Source organism: Mya arenaria, chromosome 12 (genome assembly GCF_026914265.1).
Source record: "Mya arenaria isolate MELC-2E11 chromosome 12, ASM2691426v1".
Lineage (NCBI taxonomy): Eukaryota > Metazoa > Mollusca > Bivalvia > Myida > Myidae > Mya > Mya arenaria.
The window spans coordinates 45401599-45423876 of record NC_069133.1 but is presented as its reverse complement, the minus strand read 5'-3'; the positions used below and the strand labels follow the sequence as shown (position 1 = coordinate 45423876).

The 22278-nt window shown below is 33.7% G+C and overlaps 1 protein-coding gene across 1 annotated transcript; it reads left to right on the top strand.

The window, feature by feature from the left end:
* Nucleotides 1-583: 583 nt before the first annotated feature.
* On the top strand, nucleotides 584-20772 carry LOC128211520 (homeobox protein Nkx-2.5-like). Its single transcript, XM_052916415.1, has 2 exons — nucleotides 584-1311; nucleotides 18942-20772. Exons 1-2 carry the CDS (start codon nucleotides 738-740, stop codon nucleotides 19529-19531), a joined length of 1164 nt encoding a protein of 387 aa, XP_052772375.1. The 5' UTR covers nucleotides 584-737; the 3' UTR covers nucleotides 19532-20772.
* The last annotated feature ends 1506 nt before the right edge of the window (nucleotides 20773-22278 follow it).

Here is a 22278-nt window from a genome sequence, read left to right as displayed (position 1 = left end):
GTTGTGGTGGTGGTGATGTTGATAATGATGATGATGATGATGATAATGATGATGATGATGACATGGTTCACATGCATTTTATACATTAATTGTTTCTAAATATTGCTTAATTAAAACGTTCATATTATTTGTATCCGGTATTCCCACAAAAGATTTTAACATCCTTGTTTAAAACAGAATTTAAAATGAAAACAAAACCAGAAATTATTTTTGCCAGCTCAAAGTGCTTTGTTGTGTTTTAAATTTCAGGAGTCTTAAAGCGCGTGCTTCCCTACTCAAAAGATAAGTAGACCTTTAGAAAATACTTAATACAAAATCACAATTTTGACAAAGAAGTTGTAAACACACAAAATATCAAGATTCAAAACGCATGATATACCTAAGCATCGCGAAGTTTTATTTGTATAACTGTACCGCACAAGCGATAAAGGCGAACGCTCATTGGCTGAAGCGAAGAGTCAATCCGGATTCCTATTGGCTAATCACGCTCCGGAGGCGGACCAGCGAATTGCGTCTAAGTGCTGGGAATGGACCTCGGATGCTGAGGGGATGTTTTAACAACACGTTGCTTATGTTTAAACACTAACAATTTACGAGATTCACACAAGCGAAGTTGCTTAAGACTTAAGTGGTAACCACTTTTGCAAATCTTCAAAGTTATATACCCTCGAAGTTATGCTTTAGAGATAAACGTATTCCTTTGAGATTTTCAAGATTTCCATCTCATTGAAAGCACTATGTATTCCAATCACAGTTTTTCAACGCCATTCTCAGTGAAGGACATTCTTAGTTGGACGGAGCAGCAGCAGGCACATTATGGAATGGATTTTAATAGTTTTAATATGAATGCTGGGGGATACTTCGGTTATGATACCCAGCGACTAAGTGATCAACTAGGGCCCCCTATGTCCCCCATGATGGGGAACGGAGGGGGGAACGTTGGTGGAAACGCTTGTCTATATAGCAGTAACAATACGGCACCGTCACTTCAACCGACGTACACGAATCTCACGTGCAGCCCGAGTGTCTCGTCAATGACGTCACTTTCATCGGCGATGCAACTTCCGGTCCAGATGAGTGCTCAGATGGACAATTTGTCACCGAAACAAGATCCATACGATACCCATAATCCTCCAACGCCTGGGTCCGACCATGATGAGATGCATCCAGGAAGTCAACATATGTCTCATGGGAATCCGCCACCAGCAAATATGGATTCCGGGCCGCTTATGACGTCAAATACACCACAAAATTTGCCGTCATCACAAATTATCAAAGAAGAAAACCCAGAGGATAGCTTATTAGAAAAAGGTGAGATTACATTGAAAATTTACAATTTCGTGTAAAACAAGTTCAACCATTCTTGTCAAGGTAGATAGTCCTTAAAAAAATCGATAACAAAATTCGCACGTGCACTTCTCGTGCATAGGTTTGGGTCAATTGTAGGCACTCGGGTACATCAGAAGAGGGTCTTGAACGGTTCCATATTACCACCATTGATCTCTTTATGAAGCTCTTGTAGCTCTTCCATGGAACTCTTACATTGGTTCTATTCACTAAAGGTGTTTCGATTGATCGCCGATTGATAATGGGAGAGCAGATACTTTAAACTCAAGATGCACACTTTTAATTGATGTATGTTGTATGAGAAATTAAGACTATCCAGTGCTCTCCTACTTTGCATTATCAAAGAAAATCTAACTTTCTAGTGGCCACTTCTAAGAATTTGTATTTTCTTCAAGTACCTTCATTTTTTGGTCTTGTGTATAGATTCTGTCATTTTCTCTATTATTTGGGGTAAGCTAAATGCGCATGTTGGACTAAGGTTTCCAGAAACAGGAATTTACTGCAGACAAATTTAATTGAAGGATATGTTTAAGGATGTTTGGAATAATATAAATAGATAACAACAGCTTGTAATCGAAAACAAGGAAACACTCACATGATAGGAGTATGTGACGACAGTGTTGATTCATTTGTCATTTTTGAAATCTTCAAATTTAAAGGAACAAACATATTAATCAACAACTACACAACACCGGATAGTGATTGTTTATCAGTAAGTGATGATGTTAGTATGCGTGTGTGAATTTGTCTGCATTCGTTCCGTTCCAAAATAAGACGGGTTTGGAGATAATGTAAACAAAATTCAAACACCATTTTCTTCCATGCATTCTTATTCGCTTAAATTGATTGTTTTTAAACCGTTTTAAACAATACTTTTAACTACAACAAGTTTGTTTAAAGTCAACTGAATTATGACTCTTATAATTATTCTTTATTCGCAAAATGTTCAACACATTATTTTAATATCTCTTTAAAATGAGTAATTATGATATTTGTTCAATTGAAAGACAAGTTGCTGGTTTAGGTCGACGCCGCCTCAAAGCCGCCTTTAATGGGTTCGGTCTTCAATCGGCAAGCAATAAGTTTGAACATATTCAAGTGAAAATTAAGCCAATTGCGCATAAACACTTTGACAAATACTAATAAGAGAGAAAACAATATCATACCAGACTTTAAACTAGTTTCCAAGATGGCATTTATAAGTGTCATGTAGGTCTACAAAAAATGTGTTTAGACAGGTAGTTATCGCGGTTCGTGGTATTTAGTAATACAATAGCTCCGGGTCTGGTAGTCCTTGCTTGCTGATAGTAGGACGAGGCTGGCTTTACGCAGACTTTTGGGGTAAAATATGTCACTTTATTTTACCCGTTTTCAAAACAAAACAAAAAATGAAACTTCTCAATGAAACTAAAGCACACTATTTCTGAATTTCTTAATTAATTGTTAATTCATTCTTTAAATTCGACAGTCACTCATCATTTATAGACTTAAATAAAGCATTAGCGAAAAGAACTCGATCAAATATCTTCCCATTTGTTGTTCAACAGTGCTGAGTCTTCATTTTTTATGAATACTACTTTTTTGTTCCTTTATTAGCTTTTTGTATTTAAGGACAAATATACCGTTTCTTTTAGAAATACATCCTTTAACATTTATGAAAACAAATTGTATATCTTGTTGATTAGAATCAACTGGCTGCTGTAGCGGATATTTCATAAAAATATATAATTATTTGTTTGCCATAACCGTTTTTAGAAAACGTAGCTATGCTTATTTAAATGATGTTAACCGTGTTCCGTTATCCAAGTGAATAATATTTGATTCGTTTTTCTCTTTTTATGATTCTTGCATTGCAGGACCTTGCATTTAATTAAAAAACTGTTCTGAAGCAACCAATTATTTTCTAATTCTCCTCGATGCGCGTCTTACAGCATATAATTCTGAAATCAGACTTGAAGAAAAACTAGCCTAACTCCTGGTGCTAGGCTATGGTCTGCCATCCGCCCAGATATATTTACACAAGGTGGCGCTCTCGCGTCTCCTCCTCGCATCTCGCTAGGTCTGGACGTTTTCTGAGGACACAGGTGGAGGGAATTTTTTTATATATAGCTAATTATAATGAATTAAGAAAGAATGAAAAATTCTACAAATTTAAACGAGGGATTTACACTTTGGCAACTAATGCATGCACGTTCACCACCTTGTGAGTCAGTGTTTCAATTTTGTTATTATTCACTAATGTCAAATTTTGGCGCCTGGTTACCCCAAATTATATTGCTACAAATTACGAAATTTAAAATGCAGATGAAGAAATTGTTATTATAACACCGAAAAACAAAAAAAAAATGTACTTTTTGGCAAAATCAGTTTTCAATTTCGATTTTAGTTGAAATACAGAAAACAAATACAAACCGCAATCTGTTTATCTGTAATGTAGATTCGATCATTTATATAACATAATAGCTATCAGCAAGCAAAATGAAAACAGAGGATTTTCAAATTTCCTGTTCATTACTTTAATGTAGATCGATCCTGACGAATGCGCCAAAATTGATTCATTGAGTATATTTCAGTTAGTTTATTTTACCACTAAGGCTTTTTTGCTAAACTAGTATGAGTAGTAAAAGGAAGCATATACATCGAAACGGATAAATAAATAAATATAACAAAACATGAGTTTTTCTGCATCTTTATTCATATCATGTATTTTAGGACAATATCCATATAAATTAAAAGGCTTTTCGTGGTTAGAACTGAGTCTTTAAATTGCAATTCTACGATAAACAAAACGCAGTAACTTTACTCTTTAACGCGTACAAAGTATTTAAAAACTAAACATTAATTAAAAGGACCGACATGTCAAAATTATGGAAGCGTATATTGTATTCACCACGCAGAATTGTCGACTTGTATTATGTCAACTTGACGACATATTGTACTTATCAGTTTATTCACTTATTTAGACCTATTTTTGTCCATAGCGATTTGATGGGAATGAACTCCAGATTTGGTGTCATTTGACCTGTACACAATTTAGTGACATTTAGCATAACTAGTTGGTAGGAGTGACCCCTTTGATAAATCTGAAGAAAAAACAAATATTTAAAGTTAAATGTCACTAAATTTTGTACAGGTCAAATGACACCAAAGCAGGAGTTCATTGCTATCAAATCATTGTGTTTTTGTCGACAGATAAGGTTATACGCGTTATGAATACTTAATGTACAACAAAGTCCATATCGTATCTCCAGTAAGTTTTGTATGTGTGTGTTTGTTTCGGCAAAATAAAGTCTTACATATCTAATTAAAAAGTGGACAAGTCGACATTGATTCTGCAAAATGTCGTGTTACATCTAGTCGACGGGATTACAAAGCCACACCATCAGTATATAAGAATACAGTCGAACTCCGTTGGCTCGAACTTCCAGGGACCGGTGAAAATACCTCGAATCTCGGACAAGCGGGAATATTTACATTCAGTATAAAGAAATCGGTCCCTTACATCAAGTTCGAGCCAGAAAATTCGAGCCAAGCAAGTTCGAACCAACGGGTTTCGACTGTATACGCTTCCATACATTTACTCAACATACTCGGTATTGTTCTATAAACTTAAGTTTCATGTTGTGTGGTATCAAAAAAGAAGAAAAAAATATTGCGCTTTTCATTTCCATGTAAACCATTTGAAGTTCCTTCTTTCATTGTAAACGCTTGTAATAAAACAATGACTAACCATCCAGAAACTTTCCCATGAATTTCTAAAACAATAAACCATTGTCCAAGAGAATGTTCGGACAGAAACGACGAAACAGGCGAAATAAATCATAACCGCTGTATGGAAAATATAAAAGTCTTTCAAATACAAGGAAGTAAAAATTTCTTCAAAATGCTTTATGGCATTTTTCTATGCTATTAGTGGTTTTTATCATAGACATCGTTTTAAACGGAAACATGTAGAAATATATAAATTACGTTTTGACGATAATTGTGGCCTCAATTTTGCTTAGATCTGAAATGCGTATTGAAATCGTTTATGTTTGGTTTAAAATGTGCTCAGTTTCGTATCATAAATTGCGCTAAAGCTAAGGTTCTTTTATATAATACACAGGTTTATATCATACTTTAAAATATGAGAATTTTACACACAAATTGATATTCAGCAAGCAAAATCAAATTATTTTCACGCTGTGCATGAAAGAGAAAGGAATGTAGACCTTATTCTGAGATAGTTTTTGTAGGATTTGTATTTTCTGAGACACTGGGATTGCTTTTATCATATACTGTCTAAACCCACTGGCTCGATATCGCATGGCTCGATTTCCTCGTTGGCTCGAACTTGATGTAATGGACCGATTTTTTTAACTCTATGGAAGCATTCCCGCTTGGCTCGATATTCGCGAGGCTCGAAGTATTTTTGCCGGTCCCTGTGATATCGAGCCAACGGGTTTCGACTGCTATAAGTTGTAATTTCTTTCGCTGGTTATATTAAGTAATCTTACACGCCATTGAGGGTCATATGACATTATAAGGACCGGTCAGTCAGCCCCCGGAAGTGTATATGGACGTTAGCAATAATCGAGATCCATTCACCTTTGGGGGCTGACTGGCCGGTCCTTATATTACCATATTTCCCGAAGTTGCGTGCTATGTTTCTTATTTTATACCATACATTTTATATTACCATTCAATATTTTTAAATTGTTTATTTGTTAATTGATTATTACTGAAACGGCTGAAATATCAAAGTGTTAACTTGCTTGCGTCTTTGCATAGAAACGCCGGGTGGCAACGTCATGATGGAATCCGAACTACAATTGCACTGAAAGGGGCTTGTAATTCACCTTAAAAGCTGTAGAAATACATTGCCGAATACTTCAGGTGTCAATATATTAACATCTGTCATAAAACAAACACAGAACATATTCTGATTTTTATCATTATTTTTCATTGTGAAGAATGCGAAAAAAATGTTTTAGTTGGGAAAAAAAGCATCGCTTTCATTTTGTTATCAGATAAAAGAAAGCCGTGTTTTTTAGTTGTACTTTGTTCCATTTTTACAAGCACATATTTATACTTATCGACGTAGTGGGAAGGTTTTTTATGAATAATGCCGACATGGTTGAAAGGTTATATAAAGGTTTACGGGGTTATCCGATAGTTTTTATCGTCGGGAAATAGTTTTCGTACCGATATGAACCTATGGTAGCAAAACTCACAATGCTCCATGTTGCAAACAATATCTTTGAGTTTTTTTCTTCCCTGGTATGTTGGCATTTATTTTTTAATACGACGGCATCGTTAAGACTAATAATTCGTACACAAAAAATATGGAAAATTTCTTGCAAGAATTCGGTTTCTCACTTAAGGAATTATAAAATGAAACGGTTCTATTAAATATGACAAATATTAATGTACGTAATAACATCTTGAAAAATAACCGGGAAAGGCGTGGGTTGGGGTGAGGGTTCAAACGGTTTTATCACTGGAATCCTTAGAAAGAAAAGAAACACTTTCGAAACAAAATAGTCATTTCCGGAATCTAAACTTATTTGATATCATTGTTATAAAACAGCTTTATTATAATCGTTTAAAGTAATGTAATAAACATTATGTTGCAGTTTGAAAGAAAACCTTTAAAATAAACATGCAATAATTTAATACGCGTACTTAAAACTCAACAAAAACTAGAACGAAGTATAGTGTCAGGCATACCTTTCATTTAGCAGAAAAAGAGAAATGTGTTTGATGTTTTTCATTAATATTTGCCCCCTAAATTGTAGTCCCCGTAGAGCAGAGAGGGATTTTGTGTGAGAATAAGGCCCGGAAAGGGGTCATAGAGCTATAAATATTTCCGAGACCTAGTAGGGAGTAACGGGGACCCTCCTTGAGGGCGGGTATTAATTTCGTTTAGTAGGGGTTGAAAGTCTAAAACGTCAGAATACATCATCTCTGTATGCCTAAGCACCCTCATGATAAGCCAAAAAGAGGCTGTATACATTTAGGTGCCAGTTTAGTATGATTCGGTTTAGTTTTATTGATGTAGCAATTTGTACCAACCACTACATGTCACCTCAGCGTCAGATTTCCATTGATCTAAGTTTGCTTATATATGTATGTGAAGTGTATTTCGTATGCTTATACACGTGAAGTAGCTTTCTTATGTTTATATATGTGAAAAAACTTTTTTTGCTTATAAATGTGAAGTAACCTTTTTATGCTTAAATATGTAAAGTATCTTTTGTATGCTTAAATATGTGAAGCCACTTTAATATACATGAAGTAACTTTCGTATACGTATTTATGTGGAGCTACTTTCTTATGTTTATATATGTGAAGGAACTTTCTTACGCTTATATATGTTAAGTAACTTTCGTATGCTTATATATGTGAAGTAACTTTCGTATGCTTATATATGTGAAGTAACTTTCGTATGCTTATATATTTGAAGTAACTTTTTTATGTTTATATAAGTGAAGTAACTTTCTTATGCTTATATATGAAAAGTATCTTTCGTATGCTTATATATGTGAAGCTTCTTATGCTTATATATGTGAAGTTACTTTCTTATGCTTACATATGTGAAGTAACTCTAGTGTGCTTATATAATTATGTGAAGCCACTTTTCATGCTTATAATTGTGAAGTTACTTTCGTATGCTTATATATGGGAAGCCGCTTTTCATGCGTATATACGTGAAGTAACTTTCTTATGCTTATATATGTGAAGTAACTTTCGTATGCTTATACATGTACAGCCGCTTTCTTATGCTTATATACGTGAAGTATCTTCCTTTATGCTTATTTACGTGAAGTAACTTTCGTATGGCTTATATATTTCACTACGTTAAGTAACTTTATTATGCTTATATATATGTGACGTTATCTTATCATACTAATACATTTGTATATGTAGGGTAACTTTCTTTTACCTATAGGTATACATATAGTTAAGATCTCATACTTACTGTGTGGCCGTTTAAAAGCAATACACGAGAACTAAAGTGCTTAAAGCTGCACTCTCACAGATTGAACGTTTTGACAACTTTTTTATTTTTTTCTCTTGGGACGAGCCATTTTTTGCGAAAATCCATGGAAACCAGTTATATAAGACTGCTGACAAAAAAATATTCGCAGATTTTAATATTGAAGTTCAAAAATTAATGTTTAATGTTAGTAACGGGTTAAGCCATAAAACATTAATTTTCGAACGGAAATATACAAATCTGCGATCTGATCTTTGGTCAGCAATCTTTTATCATTGGTTTGCAGATATTTACGCATTTTTTTTCTCATTCCAAGACAACAAAAAAAGTTGTAACAACGGTTTATCAGTGAGAGTGCAGCTTTAAGGGGCCTCAATACGAACAATCGTGCTCATCTATAATGACTTTTTTATATATCTAGCTGTAGGAAAGAAAATAAATGTATATAAAGTCGTGTACGTTACTTGCCAACGGGTTATCGGCATGGACCTTGGGTATTCAGTGGTTCAACACATTTCTGTCGAGTCATTAAAATCGTGTTATTATTATTACCGCATACTTAAGCCAATCGCCAATGAAATAAAGATATTCTTAATGACTGCTATCATTCCGTCAACTACAATAGACCACTTAACCCAAGCAATAAAACAATTAGATTCTAAGAATCGATCAATTATACAACATCGAATTTCAATTGTGAACATTGTGTTATCTGTAATTTTAAGAAACGATAATCTTTAGAACCAACACATTTGTAGTGTTTTTGAATTGAAAGATCTTTGTAGTTTGAGATAGTTTAAGTAGTAGTAATATAAATCTGGCTCCACTATCACAAAAAACTAAGTCTCAAATCGTATTACCACATAAATCGAAGTTGTTGTTTTTCTAAAAAAAAAATACACATTTGAGGTGCACAATATCTCATCAAATATGTTGATTTAAAAATGGTCAAAACTACCGTAAAAATATTCTACAGCCCAAAAATTAACTGAGAACGACTCATTTTTTAATACAATTCCACACGTACATTTTGGGGTCTATGATAAGTTGTCTTGAATATATTGACAAATGGTCAATCAACGCATTCTAACGGAAAAATCGATTTTAAAATAAGAATAAAAACGTACAAGATTTGTTTAATCGTAATATGCTTTTATGTGGTAAATGAGTTGAGATTGAGATCAAGATTTGACTGGAGTTTTTTGTGATATTGGGATCAAATCCATGTCTGTTCAATTTAAAACCATCACTTCGGAAAACTAATAGTTTTAACTTTTCTCAATCTATCTAAGTAATATCATATTTAAAACTATCCATACAATTACATTGATTAAGATACTTTCAAATTTCTTATATGTATAGCATACCTTTGATTGTAACTAACGTTTATAAACTATGCATGTAGGGACTCGCTCATGTTTTTGGACCAAAAATTAGTGTTACCGGTAATGCATCTGCAAAAAAAATCTTATTTTGTAATTATTTTTCTCTATGATATTGAAATTGCAGAAAAAAAACATTATAGTATGAAAAACGTATTTTGGTTTTATTGGGGGTGCGAATCACATAAAGTCAAGGAAAAAATAGAAAACCGACGCCTTCACCACTAGGCCACCTGAATATATACAAACGTGATGGATATTTTGACTTTTTAACAATACATTGATATAATCACATGATAATGCCAATCAACCAATTACGTAACAACAAAGCCATAATTAAGTGACCATTCACGCTTTCAACGGTATTGAAAAATGTGGTCTTTAAAGACGATATCTACGCAAATATGAACATTTGCTGAAGGGTCCCAGCTTTTGTTATCTTAGTTTTAACACTCAAAATGATTTGCCACACTTAATCTCATCTTACAAAAAAAGTGCATTATTCAAAAACATGAGAAAGTACCTTTAACAAGTTGAATTGCACTTGGTGCCTCAAAGTTTACACAACATGTTCTACCAAGTATGATTTTATCCATGTGATCTCCGCTTGAAATTGCATGTGCATTATCTATACGATTAATTTATAGCTTATATTGAAGTTATGAAAACCTTGATATAATCGCAGAATTTCTCCGGCGGTCGAAGAATTATAAATTGATATCACATGAAGTTTTAGGATTAAAATTGTCATCAGATAATAGGTTTAGTTTATTTCATTTATTTTATGTTAAATCATAGTTTTAATCGTTGTGCCGCGTACAATGAGAAATTATAATTATATACATTGTTACATAGAATAAATCAAATGAATATATTAATTTATTTATTATAACAAATATACGTGATAAAATATGCCGCCGCTGAACGCTCATGAAATCGTTTTTTAAAAAGCTAAGCAAGGGACATAACTCAGCATTCATTTAGCCAGAATGATGGGACATGTACGCGTTGTCAAAGTGAACATATGTACAAAGTCTTGTGTTTATTTATTTTCAACGGGTGATTAGGTTAGAAATTTTTGTTATTCATATTTACGTATCTTCTTAAAAACAAACAAAAAGTATAGACTAAAAATGCATGGAAACATAGACTATTTTTTCACATATTTGTGGCTCCCGCCCACTGCTCATAATCAGGAATAATCTGTGGAAATTGTGTTTTACATCTATACTCGCCATTTTGTGGAGATTTTCGGGATATTATCTACAGATTTCAAACGTTGATATCTGACAAAATAAAAGAATCTTATCCACATCTATCTTTTTTATGGATGTAAACTCGATTAATTCACAACAGGAGGGGAAACCACTGTATCCAGCGAAAAATGTTAGCAACGAATATCTTAATTTTCTGGGTGGATAGTTTTATCAGTGTGTCTTTCACATAGATCTGTGTTTCTTTACTTTTTCCTCATGTGAAAACTTTCATTGCACTTGTTGCAAACCTGATTATTTGAATTTATTATTTACTTCGTTAAATTGCATTATAAGTTTCTTTTACCTTGGGAAAATTGTCAAATTATCAGTATTAGCAATGTAGATGTCCCCAAAATTAGATGAAAGCCGGAGGAACAATACAAATAGTTCTTTTGTGCCCCTATCCACCAGTCATTCCGGTATTGACGGGTTTAAAGATAACCTCAAGCATTCAGCAGTAAAAAGACATATCATCTACTGGAAGTTTTCTATAAACATTTATCATGACTTCAGATGTGTATTTTCAACAAATCCAATCTGAAATATAACATAAATGTTTTTGGGGATTTTAACATCAAAGAAAATATGTTTAAATGTTTACAACCATATGGGTAACCTTAATCCGATTTGATACAAGATTATTAATTTCTCCCACCCCATATTGGTAGATGCAAATATTTGGCCATACTGGAAATCCTTATCTTACCCAAAATAAAAGTACTCGTATTTTTCATAAATTTTGTTTAACCGAGGTGCCCCGGAAAAAAGGCAACTACCATGTCCGCTCGTATAAGCTAGATTCATTCCAACCCTCGCTCAAACCTCGTTTCCGCAAAACACCCTATGCGGGGGTTGGGATAAACCTATCTTACACTCTCGGCCATGGAAGATACTTATAATCCAATACTGAACATCTGTGTCTTTTCTATGAAACTATTGAATATGTGACATTTGTGAACAATTATTACTCACAATAAACAAAGAGACAATGACTGTAAAGGAAGTTAATCAGATATAGATCTCCGTCTGAACTAATCTTAACTTTTCTTTGTATCCGATGTTTGACAAAATCCTACATTTAGGCCCAATTACGAGTAGATCAAACTTTTATCACCGGAAACAGATTTTGCTCTTTATTTCCGGTGACTGGTTAACGAAGGAAATGCTCGCGAGACTCTGTGAGTAATTATCAGTTGACTTTAGCCTGTTTGACAAATTTTCATGTGACGAAAATATTTTCTCAACCACTTAAGTGAAAGATAATTCGGTGTTTATAATTGCCCTTTTTGGGCATTGAAAGCGACGTTTTGTTGTTGCTGAATCCGGATTTAAAGCTAACTTTTACACCCTCCCCTTTGTTTCGATTCGTTTGGTTAACGGATCCGAAACCCGATGCCATCCGGACTTAGATACCGTTTGAATGGTAAAGTAAACAGATTAGACAATATGCTAACAAGTTAATCCTTGTTCAAACAGACGGATGGTTCAATAAAACCCCATAGCGTTCACTACTGTTTTTGAAATAAATAAGCATGACACCAATCGTCAAGGAAATGTTATTGTTGACTTTAAGATATGTATACCCCGCCTTATTGACTTCTAGTTGTTGTTGTTGTTTTTTTCTTTCGCGTATATCACTGTACATGTGTTTGCATAATACATGGTATATACAGCAATATGAACGTAGGTTTCTTTTATTTGAAGTATTTTGTCAAATGTACACCCTGTTTTTTTTACATGATTATCATCTTACAAAACGTATCCCGTAACTTCCAACAACTATATAATGCATATGAAATTTTATTTAAAGCATCTGGTTGTCTCATACACACTACTAACATAAACTAGTCGAAACAAATTTTAAGTTACATTTTTTTAATAACGACCAATATATTGGCGATTCAACCAATAATTTCGGCAAATAAAACGTCGGTCGATATGAAAAATAAGACTTCGAAAATTTGGAAAAATTCTGCAATCACATTGGTCGAAAATTAAAATCAGCCATTGACCAGTACATTCATAGACACATTTCTGTAAGAAGTTATCATGTTTTGTTCATTTGTGTGTTGAATTCGGTATTAATGTTCTCATTTAACTCATTAGTTCGACAGATGCTATGTTTTAGTACTATAACTATAAAAAAATAATCTTATTTCAAAGTTATTCACATCATTATATAATTAATGATAAGCAAATTCATGAATTTATTATATACATGCATACTGAACGTCAGCACGAAAAGATGTAAAATGTTCTAAAATATTATCATAACTACCTAAATATTTCTTACACGCAGTAAACTTTTGCAATGAAAGTTTAAAATATTATTTCGTGGAGATATCAAAATGGGAAAATCAGACTCGAAACACAAAATATGAAATAAATGATTTTATCTCGGTAGTTAAGGAATAACTTAGCTACAGACTAAGAGATAACACACAGGCTTTATTTCAAGTAATTTGGTGGTATTTTTCCTTCCGCTTTGAACTCAGCTGGACGTAAGATTAATTTAGAACACATTAAATGGTCTCAAATTTTAAATAACGAAAGACGACGTTATAATCTTTTTTCGTAAAAATCACACATTTTCGCAGCGTGTGTTATTTTACATGTAGCATTTTTTTTAATCATTTAAACGGATTTAAAGTCAGGATGCGCCAGAATGTACAACACAACTGGTCTATATTGCAGACATTATCCTCGTAAATATAGCTATTTAAATATGATACTATTTATTCAATATCTTATTTTCAGTCTATTTTTTATAGGCTATTAGTATCATTTTTTTCAACAAGGTCATAGGTTTATCAACACTAGCTTAAAATATGTACTGTTTACTGCAAGCATTACCTAAGATATTAAAAGTATACACCAAGGCTACAGGGGGCTTACAGCTGGCGTTGTAACTGTTTTGTTTCAATGACAATGTTCAATAAATAACGTACGAATAAGTGAATAGCGTTGCTATGTATCCGAACGAAAGTTATAGCACGGTTGATCTCCGCCTTCTTCATACCGTTCCGATATGGAGGTTAGAGTATAGAGGAAAACAAAAAATAAAATTCGTTTACATGTTACAAATTTATTTTACTGTTCATCTGATCTTTGATTGTACGGAAAACTTGATCACTATAATCGAATGATTTCCGTTGTCACGTATGCATTTTATTCTTACTATTTTAATCAACAATTTCGAAAATTTACGTATATTTATAATGATATTTGCATAAAATAAATATCAGTCAAAGCATATCTGTAAAGATTCTTAGAACATATCTTTGTATTTTTTGTCAAATCTCGCGGTTTTCCACACCAGTTGTAGACTCCGAGAGTTGGGACGAGATTTCTGGCTCCTATCACAAGCACAGCACGAGATTAACTATCTGTTGAAACTACTCGGAGGCATTAAGATTAATGTAATTTGTAAATGATAGGGGGAGGGCATTAGAATGTGTTCAGGCGAGGAATATGGCTTGTTTTGATGTTAGCAGATCCAAGAAATCTCTTAATATACCCATCCTGTCTGTTGAATGGTCATTTTGTTAATCGTTTGTACATCAAATCCAAATGATTTAAAGGAGACAGAAATATAATGTTGCAAATGGAGTTTTATTTTAGAAAACGTTGTTAGGTTATATGCACTGTACTTTATAGAAAGTTAAAGTGTACAGATTCATTTAATTATTTATCATTTTATTATATATTATTTATTTATCTACTTATATTTGTACTTTTTATTTATTTATTTATTTTACTTTGTTTTATTTTATTTATTTATTTATTTATTTATTTATTTATTTATTTATTTATTTATTTATTTATTTATTTATTTATTTATTTATTTATTTCTCTTTTTATTTATTCATTTTTTTAATTATTTATGATTTAATCTACTTTCATTGTAAATTTCTTGTTTATCACTTGTGTATCAGTTATTTATTTCGCTGTTGTAATTAAATCATTACGTGAACTTGATATTACAATATAAAAAAAATCATATTCAGCTTCATCATTAATTCTGTAATAAAGAAAAAAATACATCTATTAGCCTTAATTCGCTGTCATATTTCATAAAATCATTTATTTCATAATAGAAACAGTGCATACACATTCTACCATGGCGGGATTCGGAAGCGGGTAAAACTCGCGCAAAATCTCTTAGAATATATCACGCTCCATATGCGCTAAACAAGCCGAGACTGAATGTGCCTTTAGATCGTGTCGGGAATTTCATACGCCGTTTGAACGTTTATCTTGTCCTGAACAGACGTATAAACACTAGCGCATGGTACCGGGGATAGGACTAAGGTCAATGGGTGCAAAATGTGTTTGGCGATTTTGATCAGATAGCGCTGTGTTATGTTGTGTGACAAAAACTATACGGTAGCGCCTGGGTGTAACGAGTGCTACCGTGTCAGAATATTTTATTCTTTGGTTCATGTAAACATCTATAACATTTGAATTGGATCAACTGTTTACTTTAATACTTTGACTGCACTTTACTGAGACAGGCTAAATGTTTGACCTTTATTTTCTTAAAACACATACAGTGTAAACAAACGATACACGATTTGAAGACCTCAAAGCAAAAAAAGATAATGAATACTTAGAATTATAAGTGTTTTTAAATGGAATTTGACCTTAGGCGTAAAAAATGTTTGCCTTATTTTTGTTCTCCCGTCACTTCACTTTTTCGGCCGTAGTGTGGATGTCTTTTCGTTATTTCCTAATAATGTGCTTTTTCAGTGAACGTGTTAAAAAAAATACCATTTTATTTATTAGATATTCTGCAATAGTGATATACCCTGATATAGGTCGGTTTGGTACAGAGTCCCGGTTCTCAAAACAAGAAATAGAAAAAAAGTTATGCCTATTCCCCTACACTATTTATTCAGAGATGCTAGCAGAAACGGAACTCTTTATTTGGCCTAATGAATATTATAACTGTTTTTAAATGGACTTTGTATTGACTTGTGACCAAAAGATCACACGATCTACATTATGGTAATTATTTTTAATGGAATTTGTAATTAAATTGTGACCAAAAGATCACATGATATACAATAGGCTATGACTTCTAATATTAGTGTATTTTCTATAATGGTTATCATCTTGCGAAGGCAAATCGGCCTTCTTGTTAATTGGTAAATATACATGCATGCATCTATGTACATGTACATAGATATTCATATGCCCTCAACGTTCGATTACAAAAAGAACACCAAGGTCTTCATTGTCCTTTGTTGTACCTTAATATGATCGATGTAATCAGAAATAAAGGCGTACGTGCGATTTGACGGACATAAAAATGTGCACGTGCAATTGTCCACACCCACCTGGAGATTTGTTCCACTAAAAGTTATCTTTTACGTCTAACAATTACTGCTAATAACTTAGAGACAAAGAATAAAAGAATATCTGAGATCAGACCCCAATTTCCCTAAACGTCTGAAGTCCCTTATACTGTGACAGACTTAAGCTAAGCTTGCTATTTTGCGTTTCCATATTTTGAATAATATGAACTTTTTAAGTTTTTTAGACTTTAAATTAAATACTGTTATAATAATAAGCTCTATGAGTATCACAGTAAACCACTTTTCGATTATCAAAACCACATTAAAGTGTGTATTTTGGCTAATTTAAATAAGGCTCTTAAGCCAGTTAAGCTTCAGAAATTTAGAGAATTTTGGGTTTGAGATCCAAATTAATTAAATTGCAGTAAAATGGTATTAAACAGAGAATAAAGTGTCGTCATTTAAATGAAATATGTTATATTAAATGGGATTTCTATAATGAGTTTTAAAAATGAGAAATGACAAACGTGAGATGGTCGACATTTTTGCGGTTTAGTTAGGCAATAATTAGCAACAAGAATGAGTAAAACCTCTTATGCCAACAACACCCATGTGTATATGTTTTGTTGTTTTTGTTGTTGTTGTTGTTGAGTTTATAAAGGTTTGCCCGCGCCCTATAAATGCTGCGTTATGGCTTGACCCCGTCACATCCCCAAGTGACAAAAGTTCGTCTTGAATCCAAAGGGGGAGTTTTACCCCTACCGGTTGATGTTTTCTTGAAAACAATGTTGATATTTATATTATTTTGCTATGTGTTATAGAACAGATATTCCTATTTGTATTATCGTAATAATTATCTTGATTATGAACGTCTTACATCTTTGAAAACTGCACAAACTATTAATTTTCGTACACGTTACAAAACAAATCTAGATGTGAAAACACAAGTCCTTGACTGGTAATATGCCGCGGTACTTCATTTCATTTATATAAATAATAAAACGTTGATTGAATTAATGTAACAAAGGTGGAAAATACTTGAAATATCCTGAAAGGAAGATCCAAATTAAAGTTTCTGCTTTTTCGTCTTTGTGACGCGAACATCTGTGAGGCAAAAAACTGAATTTATTCATATATTCTGGAAATAAATCAACATGTGTTTTTCTTTACAGTAATGTAACGGTCCTAATGACTTAGTTCTATAACACTTAAGATACATAAAAATTACATAAAAGTAAATGATGGGATAAAAACCTATGGAAACGGGATAGGAAGGGGGGTTTTCTTGCAGTAAAGGGAAGGGGTAAGGTTTTAGATGTGATTACTTAATGACAAGTATATATTCCCAGCTAAACGCCCAAAGTCCTGCTAGCTGGCCACATGAAACATGAAACTAAGCTTTAAATGCTGCGAAACTGTTAATTGAATAATGTCAAAGTACCAAATATTTTTCATGTTTTGGAACCACTTGGTAATCGTGCAATGTCACCACCAGCATCGACGTAAATCATAGATTTGGCCGTCACGAACTTCATTTGGTTATTAATATTGCTTCATCATCATCATCATCATCATCATCATCATCATCATCATCAGTAGCAGCAGCACTACCACAATCGTCATCATCATAATCATCATCATCATCATCATCATCATCAGCAGCAGCAGCAGCAGCAGCAGCAGCACTAGCAGCACTGCCACAATCGTCATCATCATCATCATAATCATCATATCGTCATCATCATCATAATCATCATCATCATCACCAACAACTTCAACATCATCATCATCATCATCATCATCATCATCATCATCATCATCATCATCATCATCATCATCATCATCATCATCATCATCATCATCATCAATAACAACAACAACAACAAGCATCATAAAGATCACATTTGAAAACCATTTCATTCAATTAAAAGCAATTTGTGTCAATTTCAGATTTCAAAGTGTCAAAAGTAAAGTTATGTTCTTAACGTATACAATCGTTCAATCACTTGTTTCCTTTTCCTTGTTTTTTCTTTCTTTCTTTTTTGCCATTTTCCCGTTTAATACAACAAGATGCCTTACAGTTTGAATTAAGGGAATCGTAGAGGAATTAGGAGATCTGAAACTGGCTGCAGACAAACGGTTACATTGCAGGAGCGTATGAGGAATGTATCTCTGTTACAAACAGACAAATAAACCGAGACAAATATTTATTCTAGAGTATATCTAACCCCAGCACAATAGCCATTTTCCCGACGTTAGAATACAATTTATCAAAATCAACTGGGGGCTGTGGTATACGTCTCCACCTAAATTACTACATTGTTTATGTTGTTGGCTGGGCTTATCAGCAGAGCGAAATGAAGACAATTATAATGCGTTTATTAAAACATTGCGTGCACGCCTCAGATCCGAATTCTCCGAATGTTCTTTCAGTGGGCAAGCTGTTTTAATAAAACTTATATTACTGTGTTATTAATGAGACATTTTTCGTCATGTCTTTGATGGAAATAAAACATAGTTTGAAAGGATAGCACAGAGAAGTTCGTAGTTTCCGTGTATATTGGTCGAAGTCGAAGAGTGAGAATAATTAAATAATGTTGTTAATATGTTATTTTTATTTCTCATAAATCTTCATGTTTTAATAATTAATTAATTAAATGATTCTTTTTTCTCATTCCAGACTCCAGTTCCGGCATGGTAGCTGATGACGATGAGTCCGAGAAATCCGAATCATCGGTTGGTGGGGTAAAGAAGGAGGGAACTTCCGGTCAGGGCGACTGCCAGATGAGCAAACAGCGAAATCGTCGGAAACCACGCGTGCTATTCTCACAACAACAAGTATTTGAGTTGGAGCGTCGGTTCAAACAGCAGCGGTATCTGTCGGCACCGGAAAGAGAACAGCTCGCCAACATGCTCAAACTGTCCTCCACGCAGGTCAAAATATGGTTCCAAAACCGCCGCTACAAATGTAAGCGTCAAAAACTAGACCGGAACCTCGAACTGTCCACCATGTCCGTCCCCCGACGGGCGCCGGTGACAGTCACAATGCGGGACGGTAAGCCATGTATGCTCGGCGCCAATATGCCGCCTTCCTATCAGGCCACACCCTACAATGTCAATATGTTCCCGAGCTACTCGACGTCATATACGACGCCTTCCTACAACAACGTCAACATGGGACCGCTTCCGGGAGTGAACCAGATCTCCCCACAAAGCGGAAGTTACGTTCAACAGCCGCCAATGCACCAATCAGGTATCAGGGCCTGGTGACAATGAATGAATATCTGTCAATCAGATAGAGATTTTTCTGGGTTACAAACTACTAAAAGTTATTGACCTCAGTGGGCGTTGCTCAGTTCCAGAGCCGAAGGCAGATCTCTGTATAGTTCACACGCGTGTGAAATGAAAAGACAATGCCAGATGCCTTATATGAGTTGCTGGAACTAAATACTGTTTCAATTTATATGATGGACTTGCCATGAACAGAGGTTTCCAGATTTTGAATAAAATGCGTTCTACTGTGTCCTGGTTTGAATTTGTATAACATGTAATCAACGTGAAAGGGCGTGCTCAATGACAAGAAAACGATAATTGTGAATCAGTCTAGAGACTTTATACTACTCAACTGTCAGTTATAGACAATTTAAAAGACATAACTGAACTAACCAACCAAATCCCTTACAATGGCACTGGACGTCACTGATAATCAATATACAGCCGCACCCCGACAGGTCATAATCAAATATGATACATATGAACAAATACTAGAAAATTAAAGACCTGTTTTATTCGTATGTTCGTATGCAGCACTTCTTATATTGTTATTGTTATGTTCATATTACATGTCAAGTACAAAGTAATTGAATTTGAGTTGGAAACATAACTTAAGAGCAAGAGTGTACAACATTGTAAACAAAACAAAGTGCACCACTTTAACATTATTTATTTCACCAAAGTGCTTAAACCCGTGTGCCAAATGTTTTTCTCACCCTAGTCACGATTTTTTCTGGTCTCAAAACCATTGTATGGTTTTATATGTTAATATTTTAGTGTTATTTTGTTATATAAAATGTTCGCAATGTACGTATATTTCACTATCTTTCATAGATATTAATTTTAAATTCCATTTTTTGAAACGTTTTTTTTTGCCTTTATAACAAAACAACAACAACAGCAGCAACAACAACAATTACAACACGAACAGAATAAACCACAAAGTCATTTTTTGTGTTAATAACTAATGTGCCAAGTATATTGAAAAGGTTCTATGCAACTCAAACAGTTTCTGCCTTAAAGACAATATGCAACCATTTTATATACATTTTTTACATGAACTTTCATTAGATGCAATATTCAATTTATATTTTATTCCTTTCATTTCATATTATTATATTGCAACTGTTTGTCTCAATGTGTATATATGATGAATATATGTATATACTATGTATGTGTTAACTGCAAATAATTGTTATAATGAAACAATTTTATGAGATAATAAAGTTTTATCAATTCATATGCAATTGTTTGCTTATCCCATAGTAATCAACACATTTCACTGGCGTCAAAGTCTGGGAGCTGTAATCAAGACTTTGAAAATAGGAGCGATTTTAAACTTTAAGGTCTGCTGTTGCAAATCACTCCTACAATGCGATTCTACTGTGATAGGTGAAAAACACTCATAAATAGGAGATTTCCACTAGGATTCTTCATAAACAGTATAGTTCTCTGTTGAAAATATCTCCAAAATATAAGATCGATACTTGAAATCTTCACAAACAGTGAAACTATTCTGTTAAAAGTATCTCTTAAATACGAGATATCTACTAAAGGATTATTGATAAACAGTGCAGGTCTTCTGTTGAAACTTTCTCCTAAACACGAGATCGCCACTAGGATTCTGTACCAACAGTTAAGATCAACTACTAAAAATATCTCCTCAGTACGACATCGCTACTAGGATTCTTGATAAACAGTCCAGTTCTACTGTTAAAAATCTCTCCTAAATATGAGATAGGTCTCTCCTAGATACGAGATCGCTACTATGGGATGCTTGATTAACAGTCCAGTTCTACTGTTAACAATGTCTCTCCTAAATTCAATACCACCACTGGGATTCTTCATTGATATTGCAATTACCTATTGAAAATATCTCCGAAAAAACGAGATCGCTACTAGGACTCTCATAGTCATTGCAGTTCTACTGTTGAGAATCTCTCCTAAATATGAGATCGCTTCTAAGAATCTTCATGAACAGTGCAGCTCTCCTGTTAAAAATATCTCCTCAATAAGAGATCGCGTGTAAGAATCTTCATTAACAGTGCAGCTCTACTGTTGAAAATCTCTCCTTAATACGAGATCGCTACTAGGAATCTTCATAAACAGTGCAGCTCTACTGTTGAAAATCTCTCCTTAATACGAGATCGCTACTAGGAATCTTCATAAACAGTGCAGCTCTACTGTTGAAAATCTCTCCTAAATACGAGATCGCTACAAGATTTTTTTACAACGCGTTCCCATAAGGCAGATTCTAAATCCGGATAGTAAAAATCTTAGTTTTCTTGCAAACCATTGATGGTAAAAAATAAGAAATACAATTACAATCTTTTCTGTCCATTTACTTTCACAAGAACGAAAACTGAACATTATTTTGAAACGATATCTGAGTCAAGACGTAAGTATTAAGTCAACATTTGGGAATTGGAGTATAAAACAATGTCTATTCCAGTCAATTAAGTTTAAATGGCATTTATCTCGAAAAGTGCCTACACGAAAAAAAACTCAGTGAGGTTGGTTTCTGCATTCTGTAATCAGTTTCCGTAATTGTTAAAATTGTTTGTTATCGACCTTGAACTCAACCTTGAAATCGACTCGTTCATGGTCAACGAGAAAATAAAGTTTGTCAAACCATCAGAAGTGTTAAAACAAAGATAGCGACGACTGGAACCCTTTAACAAATGTTGACATTTGCTCAAATCATGTTTTTGAAGTCCAGGATTTCCAAACCCGTTTCTAACGCA

Bases quoted from the DNA above. Each gene is read 5' to 3' on its own strand.
- LOC128211520 (XM_052916415.1), top strand. From the start codon at position 738: ATGTATTCCAATCACAGTTTTTCAACGCCATTCTCAGTGAAGGACATT. The intron at 1,312-18,941 runs GTGAGATTACAT...TTCTCATTCCAG, and splicing joins GGATAGCTTATTAGAAAAAG to ACTCCAGTTCCGGCATGGTA.